Source organism: Lissotriton vulgaris, chromosome 4_1 (assembly GCF_964263255.1).
Source record: "Lissotriton vulgaris chromosome 4_1, aLisVul1.2, whole genome shotgun sequence".
NCBI classification, from domain to species: Eukaryota; Metazoa; Chordata; class Amphibia; order Caudata; family Salamandridae; genus Lissotriton; species Lissotriton vulgaris.
This window is the reverse complement of record NC_141691.1, coordinates 405,910,939-405,927,437: the sequence shown is the minus strand read 5'-3', so window position 1 is coordinate 405,927,437 and position 16,499 is coordinate 405,910,939. Positions and strand designations below refer to the sequence as shown.

General features: G+C 49.5%; 1 protein-coding gene across 10 annotated transcripts in view; it reads left to right on the top strand.

Moving 5' to 3' along the window:
* Positions 1-16,499, top strand: part of BCORL1 (BCL6 corepressor like 1) — a 962,450-nt gene that overhangs the window by 246,274 nt on the left and 699,677 nt on the right. For 3 of the 10 annotated variants that reach the window (XM_086918797.1, XM_086918804.1, XM_086918801.1), the window contains exons 1-2: positions 10,457-10,638; positions 14,492-14,653. In XM_086918797.1, coding sequence (XP_086774923.1) covers positions 14,568-14,653 — 86 coding nt within the window. In that variant the 5' untranslated portion in view covers positions 10,457-10,638; positions 14,492-14,567. Of the gene's footprint in view, positions 1-10,456; positions 10,639-13,094; positions 13,117-13,147; positions 13,519-14,491; positions 14,654-16,499 lie in introns of those variants that run through there. The other 7 variants (XM_086918805.1, XM_086918802.1, XM_086918799.1 and 4 more) reach the window with 4 other exon arrangements.

The window sequence follows — 16,499 nt, the reverse complement described above, 5'->3', positions numbered from 1 at the left end:
CGTCACGGCCCGCCCGCTCAGCGCAGGCGTGGAATTGATGTCGCGCAGGCGCGGCTGCCGGGCCGTGACGGAACCACCCCGTCATTAGCACAGCGCGTCCGTGGCTGGTGACGGAGTGGTTCCGTCACCAGCACGCAAAGGGTTAAATATGTCCTGTGCTTCCTGAAAAGTGATGAAAACCTCTCCCGGGTATAAATCTCCAGCTAAGAGACACCCACCGTATCTCCATGGACATATCCTGGTCAATAAAGCGAAAGGGTTCTATAACTCATATGCGGAATTCCCTGTCAAAGGGGCCCTGTGTAATACCTTTTCCTACCACAGCTTCCCACACTGGTGCAGTAAGGCGGACCATTTATGGTAGTGGAGCATCTGCCCAACCACCCCCTCATTAATATGACTCTGGCCATGGGTCTCCTGTAGAGTAACTACACCCAGTCCTGGAAGACTGGACCGAAGTCCATCTCCCTAAGCACCGTCCAGAGATAGATCCACCCGACCATGTCAAACGTCTTCTCAATGTTGAGCGACGCAAGTGCCAGGTCATAGTTAGACCCAGCAGACTCATGTAGTAGATGGGTTGGACGCCTCAGATTAAGGGCTGAGCTGTGGAAGGGCATAAAGCCACATTGATCTGCATGGATTACGCCCTGTAGCTGCTTTGCTAACATTTTGCATTGAATTTTTAGACCTCAAAATGAATCATAGTGAGCGGTCTGTAGGAGGAGGGACCCTTAGCGTCCCCTCCAGGCTTCATCATTAGTCATATTATGCCCTCTTGCATGTTCAGGGTCAGGATTTCCAGTCTTCTTGCTTCCGAGAAGACTTCCAATATTTTCTCCTCTAGACTGTACGAGTCTGCTTGATGGAACTCGGCAGGGAAGCCATCCTCTCCTGGAGCCTTAGCCCGATTCAGATCCTCGAGTGCCGATCTAAGCTCCTTCAGGGTGAGGTTCTCGTCTCGGTCTTGTTCTTCAGAAGGGAACAGGTACAATTAAAAGAAATTACATGTAGAATTTTAAAACCTCAGTCAATATCACCAACCAACCGTCCAGAACCGAATAAGCCAGGCAACTGAAAAATAACATGGTACAGCTGCCACGGTTTGCATTTGTGTGGAAGTTTACAGTAATTCCAATGCTGGGTTCAAATTTCAGACACCAGTAGATCTTCATAAGGGCGTCAACCATTTATGTCTTGGCCCAGCATACGAGGACCAGAAAAATTAAAAAAGGTATCTTGTCTCCAGAGCAAGTGACCCAGCTAGAGCAATAATGTGTTTAAGAAGGTGAATTGCTCCAGCAGTTTAGCTAAAACTGAGGAAACTCCTCCAGGAATGGCTCAAATGTAGGTATACATTGGGGCAGCAAACATAATTGGTCAGTCTACAATGATGAGATTTAAAGAACTGATTTTCCTCTTACCAAAGCTTGTATACTGCCTTGACTGCTGTGATGAGATCAAGAGTAATCGTATTAGGAAAATCCTAGAGGTGTGGAAGACCAATTTGCCACAGCTTATCCATTGCGTACCTGAACCAGCCCTAAGAGCTACTTTAAGTGTAGCTCAGGATGTGGCCAAAGGCATCTATAAGAAGGGAAGCAACGGAGAAACGTCTTTGTTGACCCACAAAGCGTGTGTAGATTTTTCTACTGCCTCCATCTGACCGTGGCTTAGTTCCTCACATGGATCCAATCAGCATGTATAGTAGGTCGGGTGGAATGCTCATTTCTTAGAGGTGGTTCCACAGTAGATGCCTACGAACGTTGTCAAACGTGGATTGAAGATCCACAAATCAACGTGTAAGGAGACTCTTTTCACTTTAACAAACGTTTTCAGTACAAGATAAAATCTGAACACCTGATCAATTGCGCATATCTTTTTCCGAAAGCCAGACTGATTTATAAAATGGATCGAGTTAGAATCTGTCATGGTCTCAAGGCTAGACAGCACACTGAGCAAAAAAACATTTTTGTAAATTATGCAAAAGAATGATGAGGCAGTCTTTTTATGGGGTTAGCTCTGTCACCCTTCTTATAAATGGGTACTATTTAGGCTCTGTATCAGGAAGGTGGTATATCAGCCCCACATAAAAGGGCACTGGGCATAATAGCAATATAATGCTCCCCGTAAATATGTCAGCTGTCACTTTGTCTAGGACAGTGGCTTTACTCCTATTTTTTTTTAAGACTGCTATAAAGAATTTCGGTTAATATGAAGGGCTTAAGTCCCAGATCTCCCCCAAGTGGCACCGGTGCTCTGTAATGTGGATTTCCGATTTTTGCATATGGCATTTACTGCCTCTGGCTAAAATGTACTAAGCTGTTTGAGAATCCTTAAGGGTAAAAACCCTCTTGAGTTCTTGCATTGTCACTGTAAATTCATAATATTCAGCAAACCTGTATACCCTGCTCTACTCTCTAGGATTGTGCTCTATTATTACTTCACAAGGCCGCAAAGAGAGATACTTTCGCTCTTCTACAATCTTTGTTAAACCATGGATGACAGCCAGTTCTAAGAGTTGATCAGTAGATATTTGGTTTAGAGAGCAGATAAGCTATGTGACTGAAACGATTATATGGAGAGTTGAACATTGGTGAGAGTCAAGTAACGGCAGACGTACAAAAGCTAGGAAAGTGGCTGCCAAGTCATTTACTGGTTTAATAATGGGTTCGAGCTACACCTGCCCCCCCCCAGCCCCCCCCTCTTTAATTTACAGCAATGTGTATATTATTAGTAGGACCGGCAGTATTTCTAGGGAAGGGCATAACTTCTTGATGCAGTAACTGAAGGGCTAGAGGATTGTGGTTTCTTTCTGGGCAATCAACAGACATATAGAGGATGGAGCTCCGGCCGGCAAGATCAACCATTATATAACTGATTACACCATTATGTGAACCATTCTGAAAAGTATCATGTGTGGAGAAGCCTGTTTTGGTTAGTATGTTACATGCCTGCAGACCATGTGCTCAAGCTCTATGAGCCAGCTGGAGCCTCGCACATGCAGGGTGCTTAATGTCCCACTCTGGTACCCAAGGAACACTTCAGACGTGGTTTTCTTCTTTCATGACCAGTCCGTAGTCACTTGTTCAAAAGATGTACTGAAATCACCTTCTATGACCACAGATGGCTTGCCCTTTTTCTTTTATTAGGGGAAAACATTAGGGAGTTCAGGTAAGCCCCAAGACTATACAATATTGCAGATTATGCCCTATTATTGCTTCCTCTGTTGTATACGTTGAAAAGAAAAGCATTAGTTGCATTCCTGATTTTAAAGTTAAAAGCGATTGCTAGAGGTCCTTACGGTCGGTAGGGATTTCCCTGGTGATCAAGTTCCACTAGTGTGTGCCCAAATTATTAGCAGCTCAGTGGATCTGGCTCTAACGCCCTTTGCTTGGAGGGTTGCTAAATGCAGCGATCCCAGTATTGTGTACTGGAGTAGTGGCCAATGTTTCTTGAAAAATACTGATGGGAAACTGAAATCTGACCGCACAGGCAAAGCATCAGCTCCAATGATACCCGGTTCCCTATAATATCCATGAGAAGATGAAGCACAGTTTTCCAATGACTCGTAATGATAGGGCAGTCCCTTACCATGTGATAAAAGATGGCATCCACCTACCTTCAACGGGGTCACCCAGGCTCTGTTCCACGATGCATCTTGTCTAGCTGTCCTAGAGATAGGTACATATGATGTAAATCTGTAGTACTTCACCTTTTGACTTCTGTGAAACCCCGCTTAATCATTCCTGGAATCCAGGGATCCCCACTGAATCATGGGATCCCCGGCCCTGGGAGAGTCATTACTGGAAGCCCAATAAAGGTAAAATGGTCAGTGGGTGGATGGAAGAGTGAAAGGATGAACGGATTGATGCTTGGATGGAAGAGTCAAGCGAGTTCTAGGGAGGATCGGGCTCACTTGATTGGTGACATCAGAGCTTGAGTATAAAGTAAGGGTTTTTTTAATTTTCTGGCAACTCCCTTGTCTGACTATCATGTGTGCATGCAACTTCGCGAAACCTGGGTAAGGTCCACAAAGCAGCTCTGGAGAATAAAGAGTAACATTTGTACCTTTTTTCAACCATCTCACCCAAAAATATTCTGCTACACCCAACACTAATCAGGACACCCAACAACCAGGCCTGTTCAAGGACAGTAGCCAGCCAATCTTCTGTTTACCTTGGATCGTCCTCTGCAGGTCTACCCTTTCTGGGTTTTCTCCTTCACCCAATCATTTCACCAATAATTGCAGTGTCCTCCCTGCTAAGGAGTAGTGATGTGTCCACAAGACTAGCTTCTTCAACAGCACCATTCTACATCTACCAATTCTTCTAGACCAGTTTCATCAGTAACCCTTGTAACTCAGTGAAAAATTTTCCCTGCAAAATCACCAGTAGGATGAGGAAAAAAACAGAAATTGTGGCGGTTGCCAGCATCTTGGCTACAGTGACCCTACCCATCAGCCACATTGGCAACTTAGCCCAAAACGGCAAGGAATTATGAATGGACGCCATTGTTCTATCCAGATATGTACTGGGACTCCAAACGATACACATTTACACCCAACTATTTGAAATTAATTAATGCGAACTCTCGGGTAAGAAAACTTAAATGCAAATAACTTTCTGTGTAAAGAAGGGGAGACTATTCTCGGTCTCAGCTATATCAAAGAGCTCTCTTAGGTCGGTTCTTAATAGTATTACTTTCTAGGTTGATAGGAGTGGCCCTATGTGCATTACCAGTGGGAAAGCCCATTGTGATTTTAATGTGATCTTGTATAAAGCACAGATGTTCACAAAGTTGCAATTACAACACATCTGTCACCTCCCTAGCTGTGAAAACAAGGTGGATTTATACATAATGTGGGCAATTTTCGTTCGATGCCAGTTGATTTAGGCTTCTTCTGTACCTAAATTACACAATACAGCACCATAAATGGCTTAGACGGAGTAGGAGAGCTGACAGTCAAATAAAGGTAGTTTAACATGCTCGTTGTGGGGCCCAAATTTATGTGAGGCTGGATATGTGGCACTCGGCTAATTAACTTATTATCAGCCTAAGTACAAATGATTAGGCTAGTCACAGAAGTTTACAGGGAGGGTGACTTTTACGTCCACCATATCCTCAGTCACTTTCGTCCTGTGATAAGTAAAGGGGGTTCGGCAGCTGTGCAGAAAAAAAAGGCAATAGCGAAATTGGTCTTAAAAAAACAACAATGAACAAAAACAGGTTTCGGGTGGGCCCTTTGTAGGGCTTCTGGGTCCGGGACGGCTTCGCCCTTTTTACCACCTCCCTCTAATCTCCCCTCAGTCGGCGGGCGGCCCTGGGCCCAGCTGCAGACGTGTGGAGATCGGCAGCTCCGTGTTTTCGAGCTGCGTGCCCCGTGCGATATCAGCTGCTGGGCCTGCAGTGAGCGAGGCGGTGCCTAAAGCGACAACGGGGTCTGCTGCGGTGACGTGTCGTGCTTTGCGGCGGTGGGGGGTAGCCTCGTGTGGTCGCATGCTGTGTATTTAGAGGGATACTGTCATGTTTTACCTCTGTTTATAATCTTAAGGACCCAGGAGTCTTTCGTGTCGCACACTTCTGCTGTTTTCGAAGCAACACAACTCGTTGTGAATCAGAAAGTTTTGGGTCTTTGCCTCGGCATGTGTGTATATAAGACATGTAAAAACAGCTGGGGTTTTGTTGTGAGGACGTCTGAAGAAGGGAGTGTGCTTTTGAGGGGACGGTGGCAATGTCGAGGGGATCGCTGCGCAAGGGGTGCCTGGTGGTAGGCTAGCAGTTCTGTTGGGATGTTTGTGCTGGGGTGTGAAGTCGTTCCAGCTCCTCATGGGGCTGTGCTGGGGGTGCTCTGAGGTCACGTCCGCGTGATGGTGGCTGTGAAGTAAGGACGGACTGTGCTGGTGGGACGTCCTGGGCGTGCCATGACGCTGGAGAACGCTGTGCAAGGTGTGCGGAAGGCTGTGCCAGGAGGGTCTTGGGTCAAATACTGGAAGACGGGGCTGCCTGAAAGAAACTTGGGGCGGGTCTGCCTGTGCAGGGGGTGGAGTCACGCAGACAGGAAACGTACAGTGAGTGAACTGGCTGTGCAGGGACTTTCGTCCTTTGCGTGCGTGGAATGTCGTGGGGCTCTGCGGGGAGGGAGAGGTAGCCTGCATGGAGTTGCCTGGAGGATCGTGCTGTGCGTGCAATGACGGGTTACGTGCACGAGAGCGTGGGGCTCCCCGTGCAGGGGCTGTGCAAGGAACGGACAGGGTCGAGAGTTAGGGCTAGCGCCAAGTGCAGCCTACGCAGTACAAATGGACTTCCTTGTAGATGGATGACTGGCTACATTTATTTTAAACAAAACAAATGCAGAAAACGAAACGTGATCAGCATGCAGCAAACATGGGGGAAGTGGCGGCACACGCTGTTTATGGAATGTCGTGGGGTCGTCACTCGTGCAGTGTTTGTGGGAGGGCTAAGCGTGTAGGTTATAGGGGAGTGTGGACTGTGCACTGCAGTGACTATTCGGGATAAAGTTCTATTGATGGAGGATGGATGGGATGGTCCTGGACCCATTGTGGGTGAGGCAGTGGAGGGACGTTGGACGTGCACGCAGAGCAATGGTGGCAGACAGCAGTGTGTTGTGGGGGTGTGTGTCAGGAGATGTCGGATGTGGGTGTGCTGGAGGTGTCCATGACCTATGCAGGGGTGGGTGTAAGAGTGCAGGGGAGTGGGGCATCAGTCGAGAGCGTCGTCCTCTACAAGTGACAGTTATTTTTGACGACACGTTTGGAATCCTGAAATTCCGTTTCCGTTGTATTCGGGATGTACCTCAACATTTCTAAGTGTCCAAAAATATCTTCTCTCGAATAGGCTATTCACTGAATGTGGATGCGTCTGTGTGGGTGGAGTGTGAAGGCGGCTTGTGTAGAGGGTGTCAGTGTGTGCTTAGGGAGTTTAAGTGTGGTTGTGTGTGCGCAGGGGGCGTGGGTCTGCTTTAGTGAGTTGTGTAAGGGTGTCAAGTAAATGTGTATGCAGGCTGTTCGTGTGGTGGTAGTCTTCACAACTTTGGATACGTCTCGTGGGGCGGAAGGGGTGCGTGCCCTACTCTGTAGCCTCATCAGAGGCACGTGATGGCCCTTCTGAGCTACTTGCTAGTGGCCGCCGAAGCACTGGCAGCGGCTGGCTGCGGGGCGCAGGTTGTGACTGGCGGTCATGTTGATGCTTTCGGTGGAGTGAGGTGGGTTGTGGCTCTGAGTGCCAGTTGTGGGTGTGCCGGCAGAGGAGGCTGGGTCTGCGCAGCTTGTCTGGTGTCTCAGAGTGCAAGCTTCCGCTATGCCGGCTGTGGTGGTGGTTGGCAGTGCTACTTGTGTGACTGCGGATCGTGGGGATTTCGTCTGACTGCGCAGACTCGGGCTACTGGGTTATGGCTATGTGGGATGAGGAACTGAACGCACTGGGTTTGCATGCGGTGGTTGTGTTTGGATGTGTATATTGCTGCAGTTTTAACTATGCAGGTTGTGCCTAGCGGGTCGTGTGGTAGCAACACACTTCGATTGTCCTCCGCTAGCATCCTAGTTAGGGGCGCCTGCCGCTTTTCTAACACTGTTCTCATTTTCGGTGGGAGGGGTCGAATATTATGAAGGGGATCATTGGCCAAAGACCAGCGAGCATCCCGCAGTTTCACGTCAGGGGCTCAGGTGATGCTGGCCGTTTTAGGGGGCCGTGTAGCTAAGTGGCCCAGCTGTACCACCTACAGGCCTGCAGGCTGGACCATAAGGTTTACGCTTTGTTGTGAGCGCGGGGCTCCCTGCTTGCGACCACTTAGCTGTTAGTGCCCCCGTTCCAACTGTGAAGCTGCGTAAATGCCAGTGTCTTTCATTCTGTGCTGCTGGTAGTCTATCTGGAGCTGTGCCGTGTTCCGGTGAAGCAGTGTGATGCTTCTGGCAGAGCGCACGCCTGTTGCCCCTGGCACAGATCGCCGTCATATTTCAGTACTGAAGTGTGTGCACATGGTGCAGTGTAGTGCCAATGCGGATGGAAGGCCGAGATGTCTCCTATTCTGTCGCGGCAGCAGTGAGAGGTCGTTGTCTAAGCCAGTGGGACCTCGCGGCCCGTATCTGGTTCGTGGCAATAACAGTGAGGCTGCGTGTGTCAAAGGAGAGACTCCCCGAGGCTTGCGCTGGGGTCAGGGGAGGGTGCAGCGAGTGTTCTCGGCAATGCGCCACGCGCAGGCGGTTTCAGTTGTTGCAGATGCAAACGTGCCATTGAGCAGGAGTGTGCACGGCCATCATAAACAGGCCGCTGTAGTTTGAGTGCGCATTCCTCTTTTGTGTGCATTCCTGTGTCGTGTGGACGACTCCTGTGCACATAGCTGCCTCTTTCCAGATGTGCGTGTTGGGCTGCATACGTTTGGTTGTGCTTGTAGTTATGCATTTAGGCATTTATGTATGCTTGTCCTGTGGAGGTCAGGATACGCCACTTCGGGAAGTTTGTGTTTGAGCGTGAGTATGTTTTCTCGCTTTGTGCTTTGCAATGTGATATATATAGATCATAATCTGTGGGTGGGTCGGTGTATGTTCTGCGACTGATTGTGTACCTGTTAGTGAGGCCCTCTATTGAGCTTATATGACTGCGGTTGCAGATTTTCCACACCTCACATATTGAAATGTGTGTGGTTGTGTATGTGTAACATACTTTGTGTGCGTTGACCGAGTTGTCTCGAAAGATCCACTCCCCCGTACTGACGAGTGTGAGCTGTGCATGCTTTTGTGTGTATGGCTGCGGATTTCCTGAGGCCCATTTCCCGGCAGGTGTCAGTATGTGTTTTACGTGTAGCTTTGTTTCCTACATAGTGTGGCGCGGCGCGATTGGTGCAAGTGCCTGCGTGTGCTGCTGTACACTACCCTTGTTGCTAGCTCAACTCCTTATGTGTGTGCCTTACGTTGTGTGGTATGCAGGGCGGCCCTCCACGGGAAATTTGACGGCTGTGTATCCGCGGCTTGCCAGACACTAACACCTGTGGTGTTTGTCCGAAGGTGAGTGGTTTGCAGGTTGGTCTTGTTGGGTGTGTTAAATCAGCTTGTCTGTGAGTGTGGGTTGTAGTGTCGCACTCTGTAGTGTTTTCCCCTGTTTACCCTTCAGGCCTCGGCCCTGTACTCACAGTAGGTAAGTGGACAGGATGCCCTCGAAAGGGCAGGGCAGCGTAGGCTCAACTGGCAGGGGATGACCAAGGGAATTTACCCTCGGCACAACAATCCGCTGAGTTGTGTGCGTGTGGTTTAAACGCCACTTAAAATAAATGTACATAATGAATTTTGCGGTCTACCTAGGTTCCGTGCAGCCCTGAATGATTTGTCCTGCAGGTATTTCATTAGTACGTCTGCACTTCCGCACCTGTGTTCTGTAGTTTCCTGTATCCTTTTGGGTGCACATTCTGGGTCGTGTGACTGCCCCCTCAGTATTGGTAACAGTCAGTCTCATGTGCGAGAATAGGGATGATATCCTAAATAACACCTGTGCATGATGGTATGCCATGTATCACCCGAATGCACTACTCTCTACTAGGGTGTGTGCAGGGTAGAGATCTGTATTTCTGCCGTAGACGCATCGCTGATGACTTTGCCAAGTGCGTATACTATTTGTTTAAATGTACAGTTCCATTTGCAGATCCCATGCTATATAGCAATGTCTTTATGAATTGTACCTTATGCACTTAGCTGTAACGTGGTATTTTCAGCCAGTGGATGTTGGTTTGGCTGCTGGCAAACCACAGTGCAGTATTGATGCTCCGGTCGAGGTATAACATTATCGATAGTTAAGTGGAACAGACGAGTAACAACGTCGCCAAAGAGCAGCATTAACGCGCCGTAAGAAAAGGCAGCGGTAATGCGGGGGTTTGTGGTACTATAAACCATCCCTTTTAAAAGTTGGAATTAATTATGCGGCGCAAATAGGGCTGAAAATACCCGCTACAGGCCAATATATGCATTTTACTTTTTATAATCAGACGTAGTGGCGTTAATAACTTGGTGTAAACCAACATTAATACTGTGGCTTCATTACTTATAACCTAGGTGCGGGTAGTACAAATATCCTGGATTAGGCAGTTCAATACTCTAATGTAGCAGAGCAGTATCAATAAGTAAGTGTGAGGCAGTACTCAGTTTGTGTGAAAGGGGCTAGTAACGGCACGGCATAAGGCAACAGTAGTAACCCAAAGGAAGAGCCCTGGGTCCTTCACAGCTGCACACAACCCCTTGTTGTGCTGCTCGGAGTTTCCTTCCCCCTGTGCCCGTGGAGCATCGGCCGCGATGCCCTGTCCTCTCCTCCCCCGTGTGTATGTGTCTGCGCTCCTGGGCCGCTCAGCACGCCGGGACTTGTAGTGCGATTGTGAATCCTGCCGTTTTCCGCCTGCGGCCAGCTGGCGGCGCTGAACTACATTTCCCGGTAGGGTTCCTGGGCGGCTCTCGTACTCTCTCGGCTGCTTCGCTGCTGTTTCCCAGTGTCTCTGCGAAGCTCCTCTGGCAGTGGCGGCGTCCGACCGGCAGAACCAGGGGCCCTGAACCCTCCTGTAACCCGCCAGCCGCCTGGAGCGGCACCCCGCCCCAGGTCCGCCTGACCCCCGGGGTGCGGGAGAAGAACCGGGCACAGGTGCGTACCTCCGCCCCGCACGAGTCTCTCAGCGCCCCCGGAGTGCCGGGGACCCGTACTGGGCGCCTCCGCCACGTCCCCTCAGCTCCAGCGCAAACCCCCGCCTCCACACCGACCCCTATCACCGCCTGAAAACTCTACTCTTCGCCCCCTCCCCGATCCCTGCCTTGCTTCCGGGCTGGGGGTCCCTATGGAGACGGCCGGGGGCGGAGGGCTCATCCCACCCCGGACGTGCCTCCCAGGGGGGGGGGAGTCATGACATCCCGTGCGCGGAGCGCATCCCGAGCTTCACCTGCGCGGGAGGGGACGGAGTCCCTCAAGATGAGGAGCTTGGTACGTGCGGGTGCGGGCTGTAGAGTCATCCGAGTCACGATCTCTGAAGGGAGTAGGCAGAGACTGGACCCGAGGAAGGGACCCGGGAGCAGGCTGGGGTACGCCCGGGAAGTAGGCACGGACGGCCATGGATGCGGGGCCCGATGGCAGTGGCACTTGGCAGAGCCCACACTGCTAGATGGGTGTTTCTGAGAGGAGAATACAGCTGTGCTGGGTGTACCCGGGACTGTGAAAGGTGTACCAAAGTGAGGTCACGGGAAGCCCTGTGGTATAGGTCTCCTTCAGTTATAACATTATGAGGTCTTGAGGATGGCGAAGCCTACTATAATCAGATGATTCCCAAATTGTGATAGGATCTATACTAGAGGATGAAATCACTATGTGTGTGGTTATCAGTTTATTGGCAACATTATGCTGGCTATGGATGACTATGTCTGTTGTTAGGTTAAGGTTTGTTAATCCCATTTTCAGGCACAGTGAGGTTAGGGGAGCTTATTCCATAGTATGTTTCGAAGCCAAAGTATGAAAGGCAAGGAACATGAAGTATTCCCATGGGGGTGGTTGGGGATATTGGGAGAGGAGGCTCCCATCTTGCTCAACCAGTCGAACAATGTGTGTGTGGGTACCTAGAGTCATATGTAGGTACTGGTGTATAATTACAAGTGGAAGCCATGTTGTGGTTGATAGTCACCTCGCAGGTGACTGGAACCCGGCTGCTTACACATTGAAGACCGTCTTAACTACAAGGTCCAAGTTATGCGAGTTTTGAGAGTTGTGTTAGTTGTGCCAGGAGATTCCGCCCGCAGTGCCACTGTTGTGTGTCGGAGCCGTGCCAGTAGTGATAGTTTTGTGATTATAGAGCCGTTCCATGTAATGTCCGTAATCTTTTGGCCAGGTTCCACTGCTGACACATGGGACACTCAGGCGATTGACCAGGCCTAGCTGTAGCGGTTCTTCTGGGAGATAGGTTGTTTGTAATAGCCATACCAGCCTATACAGGTATTCATGCCAAGGTATAATGAAATCCATATAAAACATGGTTGAGTGTGCCAGTCACGTGATTAATATGGCCAGGTAACGAGGGGTCACCAGCAGTGCTCTGGCTACGGGGAGGAATTCGATTTTAGTTTTATACCGCTATTTGGTGAAGGCATGCAGTAAGTTGGTGGGCCATTGGAGTTGGCATGGGGCAAGCTGGGGGTAAGGAAGACCTATGTATAGAACATTTATCTAGAGGGACGATGGTATCGGAATGTAGATATCATAAATCGAGTGGTTTAAGGGGTGCCTGCGTGTGCTGTTTCGGGTGTATTGAATCGGCAGGAGTTCCTGGAGTTATTTAAGGGGCGATCAAGGCTGTCTGACCACAATAGAAAGCTTGCTCGAAATGATACAGCCGTAGTTGGCGCTAAAACCTCTTTATAGGAATGATAAAACACAGACTATAGAGACGAACCAGGCTTCGAATGATAATGCTGGTGAGGTTTGGATGAGACGAAGAAACTGTGCGTAGTTTTGGCAGAATCGAACCTGTCTAATAGAGCCACTTTGGGACTTAATGGGCGTGGTCTGTGGATAAGTGTACTGTAACCACAACTTTGACGGACTAGTATTATGTTTGGAATGAGCAGGCCTTTTCACATACTTGGGAAGATAGTCATGTGATAGTGGATAGAAGGAACCTGTTAGGTGACGGAACCATCACTTCGGATGTCTGAGCCATGTTGTGGTTGAGGTAAAGAATGTGCTTTGAGGTGACAGCAGTGCTTTGGACGTCGGAGCCATCCTGAGGTGGGTGGAGCCGTGCTTTGGTGTGACAGGGCCACGCTTGGCATGAGTGAGAGAGAGGTGACTGCGTTGCTCGGTGGTTGGAGCCTAACTTGAGAGGACGGAGCCTCCTTGGTGGCGCGCGGAGGGAGCCTGCACTGTGGGTGCGCTCGCGCCGCGCTGCAGCCGTGTTTTTGTTTGAGGCGGTCTGCGCGGGGCGGGCCCGCGCGCTGTGGTGATGGCATGTGTGAGGCCGTGCTCGGCGCTCTCCGCCGTGAGGTGATAGAACCGGGCTCCGGCGCCGCGCGCCGTGCTCTGGTGATGGGATGCCTGCAGCCGCCCAGGGCGGGGGATCGGCGCCCGAGCTCTGCTCCGCGGGTGAGGATGACAGGGCTGTCCCCGTGGTGCTGGAGCTACGCTGTAAACAGTCTTCCGAGCTGCTTCGGGTGGAGCTGGGGGCGGCTCCTGCTCTAGCCCCGGGGTTGTCCTCTCTGGGAGGGGCCGGCAGCAGCTGAGGGGCTTTCCGTAGCCTGCTGGTCTCTTCCTGCGCCCTCAACTCCTGCTTCTGGGGCAGCAGTAACCGTCGTCTCTCTCCCTCGCGGGTCCCAGCATGACCTTCAGCCCTGCCTACACACTTGGGACTGCCCCCGCCACCCCGGCTGAGTTCTCTCCGCTGCGGGTCTTCAAGCCTCCCCCGTCTCCGCCTCTCAATAGTCTGCACAGTGTGACAGTGTTGAAAAGGGTTCAGGAAATGCTGGTCTTCCGCCGTGCCTCCCCCAGGTATCTATCCCGTGGCCGCACAGTGCCCCCTCAGCAGTCCCCCGGCAGCTGCCTGCCTCCGGCGAGCACGTTCGGCAGCATGCGCCATGGACGTCAACCAGGGGGCAGCCAGGGGTAGCATCTGCTACCCCTGCCATGCCCTTTTGTACCTCTGTCACGGTGGGTGCTACCGCTGGCTTCGAGAGTAACGAAGGAAAAGCGAGGAGCAGAAAGTAAACAAGTAGCACAAGTACATTGAGCTCCAAGATTTTTGTTTACTTTACGCACTTTCCGCGTTTTGCATATCCCCTAACTCTTTAGCTTCGGAATGGGGGGGGGGGGCGGCGGGGGCTGGGGGAGTGTTTTCGGGGGGGGGGGGGGCTGTTGGTGGAACAGGAGTCAATCCTGTGATCGCACCCCCAGACCAGTTTACAGGGTACATTTTTTTTTTTTTAAAGTCGAGTCTGCACTTTAGTATGGCCATAGAAAATTAGCTCCCGATACCCAGGATACAGTTTTTATATTTCTTTTTTAAAGTCTGAGAAGTCTACCATTAGCATTACGTTGTATTTACATACTCGATTACCTGGACCCTATGTTAATGTTTGAAAAATAATTTGGTATGAAGTAAACGCGATTTATTTTAGAAAGGCGTGTAACCTAAATGAAGAAATTACAAGCTTGTCCCGAAACCTCTACTTAAGTCTTTTATTCATTTTTCAAATAAAACATCGTTTCGCTACCGTATTATCATAAATAGCCTTATTGAATGTGTCCACTCACTTGTCATGTCTTCCCCATGCACTTAATCTTTCTTTCCAGCAGGGTGCAAATCATTTGGATTTAAGTTTGGGACAACTGTGTTAACCGTGCCCCTCCATTTACAGGAAATTAGTAACCCAGATGATTGCTCAAGTCTTTGGTGATCATACCATAGAGCCGTGTCCAGTTAAAGATACTTAAAAGTGCTTTTCCTTCTCTCCCCGCCCATTAGGTGGAGTGCCCAATGTCGCAAGACAGTTCTCTGGGGCAATAGAGAACTGTCGGATTGCCTGAAGGGCGAACTTGTCATGATATCAGCGACGCCGCTGTACAACGGATTGCACAGCTGGACCGCTGCTGACTGGATCCGGATGTGTGGCATCAACGAAGACAGGTAGGCACATGGCACTCCGGCTATGTATTTATACTGTTTCAGATCACAACGTGAATTCAGAAATGACATGGGTCCGAAATGAAGGGAAAATGCTGCAAGCGTCAGACCACAGTTTCTGCGGCACTTGGCCCCAAATTTCATGCCGTGCTACACCACACTATTTGAGTTCACCTGGAGACGTGCATTAGCAATTAATAGGATGTCTGGTACTGATATTTTCTGGAACGTGTATACGCTCAGGCACCTCGTGTAGCTATTTATAGAACAGTGCCAGAAAGAAACTGAAGTACCAACTCTTCCCGTTAAAAAATGCCACCCTAATGTTGAGCCAGTCCTACTAGACTAAACGTGTAAAATGAGCCATTTGTCCTCTCGCCACTGGAAGTAGACTTACCCAGGTTTAAGATAACACCATATGACTTTGCGTTTTTTAAAAATTTATTTTCTTCGGGCTATGCTGTACTTGCCTGATTATGAAACCTCTACATTACTCAGGAAAAATCATTATTTTAGATTGACAATGCATATGAACAATTTATAGCTCCCCTTTAGGTATTTGGCCCAGTTTAACATTTGCACCGTGATTAGAGCAGCATTATAAAGTGGCTTTGGCAGTTGGGTTAGAAATACTTCTAATCGCTGTCGTGCTTTTGGAAACATTGAATAAGTGTATTGCGTGGCCTTTTGTGTGATTTGAGCTAAAAAATGTTCCCTGGGCCCACTCCCGTACTTAACACTGTGTCTTCATGACGTTTAACTGACAGAAAAACACGTCATTAAGTGTGAGCAGTTGTAAGCCTCACAGCCAATGCCAGTACCTTCCAGTATTTAATTGAAGACCTCCGCGTCAGAATCTGTCATTACTTTAGATTCGACACTTTGCTAGAATATTGGGAAACGCCTATCTTTCTACCTGCCTAACAGGGCTTTGCGGTCAGCCTCTTTGGCCAAAGCGGTAGGGCCTGCCATCAAGCGTTCTAGAATAGGTGGTCGGTCTTTTCGCTATCTGGCTCCTCGGGGCTGGAATGAGCTACCTCTGTCTTTGAGAAAGGCAAACAGCCTTCTAGCTTTTAGGAAAGCACTGAAGACCTGGCTTTTTGTCCAATAGTAGCTCTAGATTTCCCTCAGTTTTTAGCTGTTGTGTTGTTACTCTGCACTTAGTTCTCTTCGCCAAAGCGCCAGGATGCTTTTGGGAGTAGCCGTGCGCTATAGAAGAAAATAAATAACATAACATAACAGAACCTACCAAGATTTCAGTGGAAACTGAGCTCTGGACACGGATTGGGGTAGTCCACCTTGGCAGTGCTGGGACCTCCATAATCGCAGTGAAGCCGAGGTGCAACCCAAGAACAGTGCAACGCACCAGGAGCTGTGCTTTGACCTGCCAATATTGTAAGAGAGCCAAAACTACCGCTCAGGATCAGTACTATGCAGTTCAGGTTCCTGTCCACATTGAAATATCGACTGAGTTATGGCCCACGAACAGCGCTGTGCCCTAGAAGAAGTGATGCAACTGCCAGCATTGAAATAGAGAACTAAATATGGCCAGTATCAGTATTGTGCCCACGGAGCACGGCCACATTGGCTAAAATTGCAGTGAAAATAGAAGTAACAGGAGTTGCCAGTATTTCACTGGGAGGCAGTAGCAGGGCCCGTGATTCATCCATACCCTGGAAGGGGTGTAGCAAAAACAGCACAAGGACCTACCAGCTATCCATTAGGTTTTGCCAAGGACCAGAATTATTGCTAGTGATTGCCACTATTGCATTGGAGACAGTGCTAAGCTCAAGGGTCGATACCATAATCGGCCAGCATTGCAGTTAATAGAGTGATAAAGATCAGGATC